General features: G+C 36.1%; 1 protein-coding gene and 1 non-coding gene across 2 annotated transcripts in view; one reads left to right on the top strand and one right to left on the bottom strand.

Annotated features, from left to right (window-relative positions):
* The window catches only part of IL1RAPL2 (interleukin 1 receptor accessory protein like 2), a 1016789-nt gene that overhangs the window by 752721 nt on the left and 248286 nt on the right, over positions 1–15782 (top strand). Inside the window, exon 6 of the mRNA XM_045537537.1 lies at positions 12296–12370. Coding sequence (XP_045393493.1) covers positions 12296–12370 — 75 coding nt within the window. The remainder of the gene's footprint in view (positions 1–12295; positions 12371–15782) is intronic.
* Positions 10103–10240, bottom strand: LOC123628975. The gene has a single exon (XR_006731850.1). It is a non-coding gene; the product is annotated as a U8 small nucleolar RNA (small nucleolar RNA).

Below are 15782 nucleotides of genomic sequence, written 5' to 3' on the forward strand. Positions count from 1 at the left end.
CTGTACTAGTCTGTACTATAATGTTCTGCAGAGGAAGTGTCAGTCCAGACTAAGGGATGATGGAGTGAGGTTGGGGTGGAGGTGGTGGGTGTGCAGACCCTCAGGTGAATTAGACTACACTTGAAAGCTGCTTCATCTTCATGTAAACCAGTGTAGGGAAGACTGGTGGGAGTGGCTTTTCCTATGAATGCATTAGCCTGCCTTATGGCATTTCATTGACTGCTTATTTAGAGACTCAGGCTCTCCTTCTGAGCATTGGGCCTAATTTCTTGACAAAGCTATATTGGGAGATGAGTGATAATAACAATAGAGGAAATGTTTATCCTATCAGAAAACATGGAGCCATCAAAGTTCCACAGTTAGAGGGCAAGCTTATGAAGTTGATTCAAGCAAGGCACCCTGTTTTGGGAGACTTGGATTCTAGTTGGAAAAATATCTAAGCTTTCATATTTCAGTTTCTGGGGACAATAATTCTTGCTTTCCTAGCCTCCCAGTTGGACTTAATGAGATAATCATGGAAAGGAGAAAGTGATTTGTAAGTTCAGTAGATGTTTTTTCCCTTCTTTGATTCTTCTTCATCTAATAATCGCATCTTGAAATCACCTAGTTTATATTTTCTCCTTGGAACTGTGAGCAGACATAATTGGCTTCATTCAAAAATCAATTTCAACATCATAGATCATCAACTTATATTTGATTAATTAAATTAGTGCTCATCAGTGTTATGAAGACAAGGAACAAGCTTGGAAACTTCCCAGGGAGCTACCATCATGTGGGAAATTAATCAAGATTTCTAAGGGCCAGGTCCTGACTTCAGCGATGAAAATGAAAAGCAAAATTAACTTTATTTTCAGATACTATTCTAGTATGATTGAGTTCACTTGAAATAATATTACATATTCATCCTAGAAAGATTCAGGGGGAAAGATCCCAGCTTTAAAGCCAGACAGGCACAGGTTTGAAAGACAGCGGTGGCACTTTTTCTAGCTGGGTAACCTTGGTCAATTGACCGAACCTCTCTGAACCTTAATTTTCTTAACAATAAAAACAGGAAGTAGTATTCACCTCGTAGAAATGTTGTGAGGATTGAATGAGACCAGAAGACTATGGAATAGGAGTTAGGATTTAAATCCTGGTTCTGGCCCTTAGGTGAATAGTTTAACCTCTCTGACCCTCAGTTTCCTCATCTGCAAGGTGAAAGTAATACCAGGCAATTTATAGATGTTTGATGACCATGCACTTGGCTTGCTGTCATGCAAACAAAGAGTAACTCACAATCATGAAAAGTTCTCTGGAAATTCAAAGCCAACATGGAGGAGGGTAAAGTGAACATGCCTTGTGATTGACACCAGCTCTATTTTCCACCTCAGACCCCAAACTAAGTAAGTCTTTATGTTAGAATGGCTCTCCACTTAGGAGGACAATTTCTTTCTGAACATTAAATATCACATCAGGATTAATGTCCACCAAAAGACTATTCTGTGAATTATAAAATTATAATTATTATTATAAAATTATCCTTGTCATGAAACTTTTGATTCTTAAAACATTGCTTATTTAATATCCACAGTTGTCATCCTCCTTAGGGACTGTTAGCATATCCAAACAGCTAAACTTGCTTAAGTGATATTTTGCTTTTCCTTACTTTTTTGCATTACAAAACATCATGTTGACAGGCTATGAATACCTAATGAATTTGACAACCATAAATAACTAAACTAGTAGGCTGAAAACAGAAGTATCAATACCAGCCCAATCTATTCAATTAATTGCTTTCATAGACTTTTGTTTGAAATACGATGATTATATTCACAAACTGATTTGACTTAAATGAGACAAGTAAGGGAAAATTCATTTCATAAAAATACAGCACATGAAATGTATGTTGTTCCATATGATAGCCAAGATGTCATATTCCTCTTCTTTCAATTCCATTTGTATTTTATTTGACTACCTCTGTGGTATAGTGGTAGGCAGAATAATGCCCCCCAAATCTGTTCATGTCCTCATCTGTTAGGAATATGTTAGGTTCTATAGCAAAGGCAAAGTAAAATCGTAAATGGAATTAGGGTTGCTAATCACCTGACCTTAAAATAGGAAAATGATCCTGGATTACATGGGACCAATGTAATCACAAGGGTTCTTAAAAGTGGTAGAGGGAGGTAGAAAAGAAAGTCTGAATGATGTAATGTGACAAGGAGTTAACCTGCCCTTGCTGGCTTCAAAGATGGTAGAAGGCCAAGCCTAAAGGAATGTGGGCGGCCTCCTGAAGCTAGAAAAGGAAAGGAACTAGATTTTTCTCCTAGGGCCTCCAGAAAGTTACACAGCCCTGCCCACACCTCAATTTTAATCCAGAAGACCCACATCAGACTTCTGACCTCTCAAACTCTAAGATAATAATAAATATGTTGTTTTAAACTGCTAAGTTTGTGGTAGCTTATTACAGCAACAATAAAAGCTAAAACAGGCAATTACTACTTTTTGTCATTTACTACAGCTATTTCTATACCCCCATTTCTTCTGCTAGACTAAGCCTTTTGATATGACTCTGTATTCTTCAAATTTATACTTTACATCCAGACCCCTAACAGACACAGACATACTATTTGATAGAGTTTCTTTCCATAATAGAACTATAAACATTTGTTAACTGATTGATTGAATGAATGAATGACACCAAGCAACCCAAGATTGAATTTTCAGAATTATGTAGACACATCTAAACAAGGTATTCAGTCAATTCATCCCCAAACCCTATCAATTTGGTGAAATATTTAGGGGTTTTGTTTTGTTTTGGTGATGCTTGTATGGAAACATAAGATATATTTTGAAAAAAAAAAAAAAAAAGAAACAGAGTCTTCAGTCAAAGAACAAGGAAGAGAGATGATAGTATAGAGTAGTGGCTATGAGCTTGGACTCCAGAATGAGATAGACTTAGGTTGAATCCTGGACCCATAATGTCAAGTCATACCAGCAACATGACTTTAGGCAAGTCACTTAATCTCACTGAGCCTCAATTTTCTCATCTGTTAAATGTTGGTAATAAGAGGACCTACTTTATAACCTTGTTGTGAGGGTTTAAGGCAAGAATGAATATAAAAGTGCTTGGCATGAAATGCATGCTTAATCATTGTTAGCCATGGTGCAGTGGCAAGATTATTGGACTTTAATTCAAGAAACTTGGGTTTTGGTCTTCTGTTTTATTACTAATTTGCAATATGATGTTGAGCACATTCCTTCCTTTTCTGTCTTTCAGTTTCTTCATCTGTCAAAATAGCCAGATGAATTAGACCTGTAAGGGTTTGTCTACTTCTAAAATTATTCATCTTTGAGTATTATATTCTTATTCGGCACTATCTGAGCCAATTTTCTAGAACGTGACACAGATCAGTAGCCACAAAGCCACATGGTGATCTTGATGCACGGTAAAAATTGACCCATCACCTATGTTTAACCTCTCATATTTATTTTAATGCTAACTATATCCCAAGTTCTGTGTGGAACATGGAAGTACACTCTCTTATATAATTTCTTTGGTAGTAACCACATTTGAAATTTGTTTGATGTCAAGAATATAAGCGTCCAAGGAGTGCTATTTTAGAAAAGACAAAAACTTACTTGAGGGAGAAAAGGCAAGAGTGAAGAAACAGCAGGCACTGTGAAGAAAAATGGGAAAAAAAGAAGCTACCACCATAACCTCTGTCTAAGTTTCCATTTCCCCTAAGGTTGTTTTCTTTTCAAGTTTGAAGAAGTTGCTTTATGTCTGGGTAGATTTGTGCTGAATAAACATTCTTCTCTCCAGAGAAGGGCCCTGTGTCAAATGGCATTGAGAAGAAATTACCCTGCCTTTATGCTTAAGCTTTCCCAAAGCTCATGCATTGCTCAAAACTCAAATATTAGTGGAAATAAATGTGGAATCCAAAGAAAAGGGCATCTCAGGGCAACTTCACAGCAGCCCTGACTGTTCACCACCCTCAGGGCACATCCACTGAATTGCAAGGCAGGATACAAACTCTGAGCCAGATGCCAGGGAGGCCCTCAGCTGTGCAGGGGCAATGACCAGGTAAGTTGCCCAGTTCTTCCCCAGCAACTTAGCGTCTGTTTATTAAAGGATCACTTATTTATTCAAAGATAATAACTGAGTTTAAGTTCTATGCTAAAAAAAAGGCTAATACTTGCAATGGCTTTAAATGATGGCAGTAGTATTTTCAGTGCAGCTATGATGTGTGTGTGTTTTTTCTAAGAAAGCAATTTAATCCTCTCTCTATGACCTCTTATGTGTTTGACTCTCAGTAATTCTCAATAATTTTATCTTCCAAATACACATATGAGGAACAGGAACCATTGTCATCAGTAACAGTGACTTAATAAAGGGAATTATTTGTAATTGGGAGAGTAGGGAGGTCTGGGGGATACATAATAAAAAAATCTGAAGGTTGAGCCATCAGTGGTTTGAAAACAAATCTCCAAATGATTCTGAGAATCACTGGCTTTATTTTTTTTTTTTCTCTGAACCTCTCACAGCCTTCCTGTTACAGACAGGACACCTAAAGAATTCATTTTTTTCTAGATGGAGTTAATAAAGAAGGTTAGTGTCAGTCTGTTTCTTCCTGTTACAAATAAGGCAGACAATCTTAGAATTTTATTAGAGAAAATAATTATTAAAAATTGCTATAGTGGTTAGTTGATGGAGGTAATAATAAGCCAAAGTGACAACAAAGCTGGACTTTTAATAAACATTGATTTTTTAATTTAAAACATGCAAGGGCTCTTTCCTCTAAGATGTTGTCGTAAAGTAGAGGAATCACTCATAAAAATGCTGGTTGGAATCTCGAGGAAAATAACTTTATCTGTCTTCACTGACTTTTGCTGAAGGCCACCCTATTTGTTGCTCAACATTAAATGTGAAGATGGAGTTCAGGGACGGGCCCTGGGGCCCAATGTGTGCCTACAAAGTAGTGCTTTGCCTTCCACGTTTAGAGACAATCCTTCAATGCAACCACCCTTCTGTGATAAGGTACAGGTGTCTTAAGTTCACACTAAGGTTTAAATTGCAGAGACGAATTTGCGGCAGGTTTTGACTAGAGAAACGCAACTCTGGATGCCTAAAAGCAGGCTAGAGAAGAAACTCCTCTGAAGTAGGAAGCATAAAATGAGGAAGATCAGGGCAAAGGAGACACATTATATCCAAGGCTAGTCTTGTTTGAGTTTATAGGTTTGGAGGATTAAGAATGATATTGAATAATCATGATTATTGTATATTTTTTTATCAGATGATCATCTAAATTAGGAGACTCTTAGACTTGTAATTCTAGAACTAAAAGACTTTTAACATATGGGGCTTTAGATTAAGTGGACAGTGAAATGTGTATATCATAATTCAAAATTGAAGAGACTATCTAGTTAATTCAGAAAAATATTCTTGGCCCCAAGCAATTATTAGCTATTCATATAAGAAGAAAATGTAAAGTATTCCAAAGAATAATAGTGCTTATGATGTGTTCAGAGCTCTGCAATTTCTGGATTTCATAAATTGAATTGTGTTCAGTTAATGAACTCTTTACACTAGTCAACTACTTGGACTAGGATTGGCAAATCTCCCTTTAAGATTGCAGGAAACTTTTAAGGATATTAACAGGATAGATCCCTGGCTCTCTAAATCTAATTTGCTTAGTAAGGCCTTCTATTTCCATCTTCCCACATGAAAATTTTTCCCAAGTCTTCCTTCCCAAGATCCTCAATTCCCTCAGAACATCAGGCAATCTATGATACTTGTGCACCTGGGCACTTTGGGACAAAGAACCATTAGGGTTGCTATTGTTCTTTTTTGGAATTAGGTTTTGAGCTTAGGTGATTTGGAAGTGGCAAGAACCCAGTGAACGGTTGCTACCAGCTGACAAAGGCCAGTGACTATTTCAGAACTTAGGAAGTATTTGGCATTAAAAAAAATCATTCTTTTAATCTATAGGACATATTGCCTATAGTAGTGGATATATGTGGTCAAGGCCACTTCTTTGTACAACTTCAGGGCATCCCACTAGTGCTATATGCTCCAAGGAATGCCATTCAAGTAGAAACTAATATAAATGTGCTCCCTGGAGTTAGGCAGTTACGTGGTATTTCCTGTTACTTTTGGCCATCTAGTATTCATTTCTCTTTCCAACAGCAACCTAAGTTTTCTTTAGGGCAATGGTTCTTAACCAGGGGCAATTTGGCTCTCCTAGGAACATTTGCCAATATCATGAGACATTTCTGGTTGTCACAACTGGGGGAGGATGCTACTGACATCTATTGGGTAGAGGCCAGGGATGCCAAGAAAGATACAACAGTGCATGGAACAGTCACCTACAAGGAAGAATTATCTGACAGTGAATGTTAATAATGCTGAGGTTGAGAAAACCTGCTTTTAGGGGATTCTTTTTTTCTTCATGGTGTTCCTGCAGTCTTGCCTAAGGCTGGAGCTCAAAACTTGTTCATTCAGCTTGTCTTTCCAGGGTTTTGAATCTTGATCAAAGTGACACAAGTACAAAAAACCAAAATATAATGAAAGAAAACACATTTTTTGAAAAACCACAAAATAAATTCAGTCCAATGATGGGGTCAAGATGACATCATTGTGTAGTCTCTTTTGTCTGCACATCTAGACCTGGCCTGGTTTCTTTCCTATTATTAAACCTAGTTCCCCAGACTTCCTGGCCATCCTTCAGATATCCTTCTGATAAATTCCCTTTTTGCTTTAATTACCAGAAAAGTTTGTTTCTGTTCCTTCCAATCTAAGAACCCTAGAGGAAGCAGCCGTTTTTAGAGAAAGAATACCATGGTGAAGTTAATTTGGAGATTTGAAGTGTTTACTTGTTCCACAATGTCACATACTATCTTATTTGCTGGGTTATATGAGACATGATTCTTGTGCTCCAGGAGCTTAAAAATCTAACTGGGGAGGCTAGACAGACCCATGTAAAGTGAGGTTTAATTTGTATTCGAAGGAGTGTATGCTATGAACAAAATGAGTGTTTCAAAGAAATAGCAAATGCTTTATGATTTCAAAGAAGAGAAAGATTATCTTGGACTGTTACTAGGTAAGGCTTTCTGGAAGACAGAGGACTTAAAAAGACTTTTGGTGGAGGAAAGACTTTTGAGATGGCAAAATGGCAGGGGAGGATCTTAGAGGATTGTGGGCCTGGTGAAATCAGACAGAACTCAATTCAGATCCCTGCTTTAGATTGAAAAGCTGCTTGACTTTGGGCAAGTTATTTGTACAATGTAATATAAAATGTCTTAGAACAGTGCCTAGCACACAGTAGATACTAAAGAAATGATAACTATGGTAGCTATTATTATTTGTGTTCCAACTTGGAGGAAGGGTTTAAGCCAAGATGCAGAGTTGGACATGAATGCAATGTGTTAATGGGACAAATGAGGAAAGTAACTCGGCAATAGCATTGATAAAATAGAAGATGTGGGTGTAACAAGGCAGGAAAGTTGTGCCTGCCTTTATATTCTCAGAAGACAAGTTCAGAGTTTAGCCCTTTATATATGTAGGAGACATTTGTAGGTTAAATATTGTGATGAATAGTGATTTTGCTATGTGATTTTAATGCTGGTGTGCTGAATATATTTGGGGAGATCCATTTTATTGACCTTAACATCCAAATTCCAACATGGCTTTATTCACAGAAATTAATGAGTCTCTGTCCTACTCCTTCCCATTTTGTCTTTCTGGCAAATCTAATTAAACAGACAAGTCAACAACAAAACAAGACAATGAAAATTGTAATAACAGTATGTAACACTTGGGCAATATAGTCAAATAAACTGATTGATTCCATCAAACAACTAATTCTACTGATTTTTTATACTAAGCTTATGGAAATTGACCAATAATTTTAGTCTAACCAGTTGATCTAGTTGTATATGTAGATATAATCATTGCTTATAATAGAAAAGAAAGAGTTTAATTTGAGCATTCTTTTCAGGAAAATTACTGTCAAACATATAAAATTTAGCTTTAGGAAGAGGCAGGCAGTAACAGTAGTAGCTTCACTAGTACATTAAGACTAGTGTCATGGTATGCTCAGTGGAGCAATTATATTTAAGGATAATTAAACATAAACAGGTACAGTGGAAAATGCAGGGGAGGAATTGTACACTGAAATGTTAGTATCCAACTGCATCCTTTGCTCTCATTCTTTCATTCAAAACATGAAGCTTAAGCAGCACATTCAAAGACTAGCTTAGATCCCAATTAGTCCCTCTCAAGTTCCAGAATAAGATTCCTGATAAAATTGTAAATCTCTGCTCTGTTGTTTAGGGGGCTTGGTATTGACAGTTCTCTCCTTCCTGTCCCAAATAGTAACTGTGAATCTCAGATTAGATTAAAAAAATAAGAAAGAAATGAGCTTGCCCGCCCATGGCAGCATGTACTCTAGCTAATCTGCAAATGCCATAATTATGCAGGGTGCTGATAGATTTGTCTCTGGGCTGGTGGTCAGGATCCAGATGAACTGCTGCAGTTGCTGCTTCATCATCACAAATGTTTTGTACTTGGCAATTCCCAGGCTTAAACATGATATTGGAATTTAATGAGGCTCCACACCCATACATCCCATTGGGATATGCTGGGGTGAGTGCAAGTTCATCCCCTTCTATTCATGGGTTTAGGGGAACAAAGGGTTTGTGTGCGGGCTGTCCTACTAGAATTCTGTTTCCCAATGGCCTACGAACCTTAGCTTAGTTAATTAGCGCACGGACAAGAGGCTAAAACCATTGATTTAGCATTGACCTTACCTATCTCCTGCCTAAACTTCTGTCTTCCTATCCATCTGCAAATGGAGGCTTTTGGTCACCAGGGGGCACCAAATAAGACAATGTGAGCTTCATTTAGCTTCATCTCTAAATTCGCCACAATTTTAACTGCCTTCTTTACCTTCCAAGGTCATTGGGTAGATCACATGAGCTAATGTATCAGAAAATACCTTTAAAATTATGAACCACCTCTAAGTTTAAGGCACTTAAAATTATCATTAATATTAATAAATGTCAACTTAAGTAATTAACATTTAACAATAGTAAAATTAGGGTAAATATATCCATAGTCTATGGTGGGAGGTAAGGGTAGGAGACAACAATGACCCCAAATTCATATCCTGCTTGAAAGTATGACAAGATCATCATCTCCTTACATGAAATATTAATATATTATTTACAATTGCTTCCCACCTGTCACATTCCAGTTAATTCATTTGGAAGCAAGAAATATTTGAAAATAAGATTGTCTAAGAATAGTTTCCAGCAAGCTAAATTTCTATTATTTGGATGTATAAGGCAAATTGACAATAATTCTACAGTGAAACCAAAGTGACTTTTTAATAAATTAAATGTAAAATGGCTAGATTTAATTTAATTTTAGTTTTGTTCATGTTTTGAATACACAGTATATGCATATGGTTCAAAATGCACAAAAGGTATATTAGAGAAGATTAAATCTTCCTTCTGCTTGCCCCATACTGCCCTTCCTTCACCCCTCACCATTCCTCAGCCATCCACTTCTACTCCTCAGAGGAAACTGCTGTTACCTGTTGCACGTGTATCCATCCAGAAATATTCCATATTTATATAAATGAATTTATATATACATATATGTTATTTAAACTAATAGCATGCTGTGCACACTATTTAGAACCTTGCTTTTTTATTAAACAGTATATCTTGGAAATATTTTCATATCCAATGTACAGATTCACCTAATTCTTTTAAACAGATATATCATAAATCATTATATGAAATCACCACAATTTTATTTAACCCATATCCTACTGATGGATATTTAGCTTGTTTCCAATATTTTGCTATTGCAAACAATAGCAAACTAAAAAAACAAAATTGAACATCTGATATGACTGGATTTTGAATTCAAATACACAAATTTTATTTAAAGTATATTCCTGATGGTTCTAATAATATTTAATGATTAGATTAAGGAGTGACTGTAGTATTTATGAAATGAAGACTAGATATTATATAAGCAGGTCTGTCTAAATTATGCCCAAATCACCTTAGTTAAAAAAAATTTTATTTCAAAGTATTATGGGGGTACAAATATTTTTGATTACATGGATCACTTTTGTTGCAAGTCCTGATTACATGGAGATGTATAATCACGTATCATGCGAGCTCCCATTATCCTTTCCTAATCTGCTCTCCATATGGAGTAATAGGTAAGGATTATCCCACCTGACGATCATGGATCACTTTTGCAATGCTTGAGTCAGGGTTAAAAGTGTTCTGTCACCTAGATAGTGTTCATTGTACCCATTGGGTAGGTTTTTACACATCCCCCTCCCCTCCTTGATTTCCAGTGAGTTTTACTTCCCCCTCTGCACATGTGTGCTTATAGGTGAGTTCCAATTTAATAGTGAGTACATGTGGTGTTTGTTTTTCCATTCTTGTGATGCTTCATTTATGATATTAAAAAAAATGTCCAGTTCCATGAGGACAATTCGTGTTGTAAGCCATCAATAAAGATTTCTTGAAAAAATGAGAATAATTAAGTCACTAAAATTTTCCTATTTCAGGCCATTGAGATATCAGGACAAAGAAGATAATTTTTGTAAAGCTCTTTTCTGACTATATTTCTAATGCATTTGTTTATTACCAACTACAATTTTCAAAACCTAACCAAATTTGTGTGTTTCCCTAACCTTACCTGTCCTGTGATCAACTCTTGTTTCTCTCTTTCTTTTCTCATTATCTTTGCAAATAGTATGAGCTCTTCTCTCATGTCAGGAGGGAATTCCTAAGTCAATCAATCAATGATGGTTTAATAATTATCTTATAGCCCACCCTGATTCTATGCCTCCTATGAATTATTATAAAGTATAAAATATTTCTTTTTAGTAGGCAAGAGTCTTGTTGGATAGTTGAAGGAAGACATAAATACAGGAACAGTTAAAAGGAAATTGAGATATAAATAATAATTTGATATAAGGGTTGTTTTATGACAGCAATACATATGACATTATGTATCTGTATGCCAAGTCCTCTCATTTCTTTCTTCCAGGTACCTCTCAGATTTTTCCCCTCCTTTTATTAAATTTCTCCTAACTCTGACTCCTTATCCCCCCCAAACACTGCAGCATGGTTATTTCATCCTCTTAACTAGTTTTTTCTTCTCCAACCCATCCTATATATCAAGCCAATCATTGTTAGATAGAACTTCCTTTGAGTCATTTTTTTTGTTCCAAGAATCTACAATGACATTCTAGCCTACCATAATATGTCCACATTCCTCTGCGTATTTCTCAGGATCCTCCAGAATTGAACCCTGTCTTATGTATCTGGTTTCATCTCTAATTTATCTTACACAACCCCTTCTCTCCAGCCCACTTTCCTTAAAGTACATTATGGTTGCCAGGTTCTACCTCTGTGCCTCAGTTTGTGTTGTTAATCATTCCTGAATTTCTTCTTCCTTACTCTCTGTCTTTCCAAATCCTCTCCATCCCTTAAGGTTCATATGGAGATCCATTCCTTTCATAAAACTTTCCCCAACCCTGCCAGTCAATATTAACCTCTCCTTTCTCCATTTATTTACCACCTATATATAGCCTTATAGCTCAAATGCTACAATTTTTACTAGGTTGTATTCTGTGTTCTATTCTCTATTTTGGTGTGCTAGTCCTGTGTTCATAATCCTAGATCATAAATTGAGGACAAGAATAAAGACTTTACTTCCTTTTCCATTAGCACCTAGCACAGGATGTGGTACATAAAAGATGCCTAATCAGTATTTTTGATCAGTTATCCTAATGAAGGTACCACTGCTTTATTATATAATTTTGGAGGTTGGGGTGGAGAGTAGGGAATGAGTCAGGCTTAGAAGTTTCATGCCACTAGAAATGTCCATTAGGGTTATATTTCATTGAGAAATAGTATTACAAAGCAGATGTAGTGATTTAATGTTTTTCCTGGAAAAAAAAATGTTTGTTGATTATACTTTTGAAACCTCGGTGTCTTTATATTCACAAGCTTATAAAAGCCACCCAAAATAGTCTATTTGTTTGATCTTGTTGGAAAATGTAGCTGTTCAAATGGCCTATTTACAAGGAATCAATGGTGCTCTAAATGTGCTGGGAAATGGATATTGTATGGATAGAGTAACTACTCAAGTGGGAACACTGTCTAATATATGTTTACACGCCATCAAGTCTACAAACATTAAATATCATACACGATAGAATCTTCTTATCCTGTAATTTATCTCAATTTTTCCATTACTTTCTTTCATTTTCTTTTCTAGCTTTACTCACAGACAAGCCTCCCAAGCCATTGTTCCCCATGGAGAATCAGCCAAGTGTTATAGATGTCCAGCTGGGTAAGTCCCCTTCTGGGAATAATAGATCCTAAACTTGCTCTCTGTTAACAGATGGGGAAAATTGCATGAACCAGGAAAGGTTTATTGCCACTGTTATTACATGCAAATCAATTTGTGTTCTGCTTATTTATAACCCTGGAGTTCAGTGCGATAGCAGTTTAGGGAAATGAGTTTGTATTGCATCAAGGAATGGTTATACTAATTGGTTACACTGGGTATTAAGTGTGCTGTATGACAGAGCTTTTTAACTCGGTAATTGATAGATTCATGAGTGTCTTGCATTGGTGATTGATATAATAAACTTTTCATATATGTCAGCCAAAATTTTTTATTTGGAGAATATTATCTCCTGAAGATCAATCACTTCTTAAAATAAAAGACAGCCCTCCAGTTCAGCCTTTAAAATGATTTGATAATATTATTTCCAATGACCCAATCCAGGGCTATTGAAAACTTGTTTTTAGGTTGGGATTCTGAATATTTTTGAATCATACGGTGTTAGGAAAAACAAGCAAGTTGATTTATGGGTGGTACTGTCTCTTTACAGACTCAAATAAGGACAGAAGGTGTTAAGCCTCTTCTTAAAGTCCCCTACCACTAATCCTTATAATTTCAAGTAGTGTAAACTTGAAATTCAGAGGCCTGCTAAGATCTCTTTCAAACCGTTGCCTTTAATCTAAACTATGTCCTGTAACATTTGTGAGCTTTCATCTGTCTTGGGTTTCATCCTAGTATTCCAAATTTCTTCAATTCTAAATAACAGAACCACAAAAGAACTAAGTAAATATTCTGGAAATGTATTGGGCTTACGTTGGGTATATGATTTATTGAAATTTGTGACCATAATGGTACTCACCAATCATACAGTCAGGGAAGACAAATTGGTTCCAATATTTCACTCACTTTGGAAGCTTTTGACTCAACTTTTGATCTTTACAATCCAACTTGGATTGTTAGAGGCTTATTTCTGTCTTGAAAATAGGAGACAGAAAATTATATTCCTAAGAGCTTGTTCATTTTTCCAAAATGAAATATAGCACATTGTAGTTTTTAATTGTAGCCAAGCAATATGCATATCAAAGTTAAATATTTTAAAACAAGAAGAGGAGAAAATAATAAACATGTTGTCATAATTGGACTGTAGAAGTAGTAAATATTTTGTAAATAATGTTGAAGTATTAGACTATGACTCTACCCACATCGTCTGTATTATTTTTCAGTCAGTATATTTTGTTAGAGCCAAATCGAGATGTGCTAACACCCTTATTCCTCAATAATTTTTACTTACCTCTCTCCATCTCAAACTGAGATAAAATATCCCAGGAGTACTTTGTGGTTTGCCAGGGGTTACATGTAACCACATGATACGATGATCTTGTATCATTAAAGTGGAGACTGAAGTGGATAAGTTGTTTTTATATGAATACTTATACATTAAATAGGAAAAAACAAAATTTACACAGATATTTCAAGTAAAACATGAGTAAATTTTGTGTTTGTGGCCCCTAGGAGATACTCCCTTTATTTTGGAAGTAAATTATTTTAGTAATTGTATAGGGTGGTAGTGTTGGTAGAGTATTTTGACATACATACCTATGTTGGAATACATATTTATACAAAGCACACATCTTAGAGATGTCTTCAATGGCACGTACAGGTCTTGCACTCAGTGAACCTGAATGAAATGCATCTCCTTGCCAGAGTCCCTCTCCTTGCATTGGAGCAGTACTTCTCAAACTTTTCTGTCGAAATGTACACTTACTAAAATAATTTACTTCCAACTTATGTTAGATATAAGGCTGAACTTTTCAGTTTTTAGTTTGTGGGACAATTTGGAAACACCTTTTTAGACAGAAAGATGGAAACCTGTCCATTTTACATCCCAGAAAGGCTGTTTCTCTGAGATGTTAAAACAACCATGTAACTGAGCCAAAGAAAAGCAAAATCAGTCAAATCAGATCTTTGACATTTCAAGGAGCACATGACTAGTTAATTTTAAGTGATTTTTAACTTTTACACAAATTTATTTAGCACCATTTATTCACAATTGGAAATCATTTTGTAAGTTGCTCTTATACCTCAATTGTAAGGTGACATTAGAAGCACTATAAATGTCAAAGAGGTCCTCAGTGTCAGTGAGAGATCTGCAGTCAGATTGATGAGAGTTTAGAAAACTCCAGGTGTAAAAAGGAGATCGAGAAAGATAACTGGGGCTATCGGACATCCCTGTCTATGTCTGGAAAACTTTCAGAATTCAGTAAGGTAATGAAATGTCCACATTCAGCTTTGGACATCCTCAAAGTAGAACTAAAATTAGAACTGCCAAAAAATACAACAATCTAATCCAAATGGCTAAGCACATTACTGAGTTTGGGTTTCCCAAATCCCATCACTTAAAATCTTAGACAATATGGTGGTAGATTAAAGTTGGCCACAAATGTCTGGCTGCTCCTACCAAGTAAACATGGTTTCTCATTCCCCTCTCCTTGAATCTGAGTTGGCCTTAGGGACATGCTTGACCAATAGTGTATGGCAGAAGTGATGTTCTGAGATTATCAGAGGCTGGGTGGAAAGAAACTTACAACTTCTGTACTGGTCTCTTGGTCTGCTCTGAAACCACTGTGCTGCTTGACGCTCAAAACACATGGAGAGGCACAAGAGGATGACACACCATGTGGAGAGAAAGCAAAAGAAAGGCCAACTAGCACCAAGGCAGCAGACATGTGAGTGAAGAAGGTGTCCAGCCCCAGCTGCCCTTGCTTATGCCCTGTAGATCAGAGAGAAACCACTGAGCCAAACTCTTCTCAAATTTCTAACCCCAAAAGTCATGAGCATAATCAATGGTTGTCATTGGCCACTAAGTTACGGGTAGTTTGTTAAGCAATGGTAGACAACCAAAACAAACATTAATTAGTTTCTCTAGAGCATTTTCAATTCCATTTTGCCTGTGGATGAGTATCCCGTGTAGCCATTTCATGTAAAATAAGAAATATGTGGGAAATACTTGAGTACCAGCTTTAACATAGTTTTAGAAAACATGGTCTGGAATAATTGTTTATGCATTTGTTTGAGGGTTACAACTCAGTTCTCAGTTCTGGATATTTCTAAAGGCAACCTAGTAAATGATAAATTTCAGTACAGATAAATACTTTTTAGTACATGGAGTTGACATGAGTACAGATATTCTGTTGTGTCTCTAGAGGAAAATAAACATCTTGACTTTCTCGCTCCTATAGTATAATCCATTAGTCATCTGGAAGGTTCTAGAAATTTACATACGTTTTTGCTGACATAGTGATGACAGTTTGGTGTTGCTAAATTGTGTTCACATTGTAATGTTGAAAGAAGATTAATCTTAACCAAATAACCATATATATTGAGATGATAAACACATTCTTAACAAAATAATCTG

This window comes from Lemur catta, chromosome X (assembly GCF_020740605.2).
Source record: "Lemur catta isolate mLemCat1 chromosome X, mLemCat1.pri, whole genome shotgun sequence".
NCBI lineage: Eukaryota > Metazoa > Chordata > Mammalia > Primates > Lemuridae > Lemur > Lemur catta.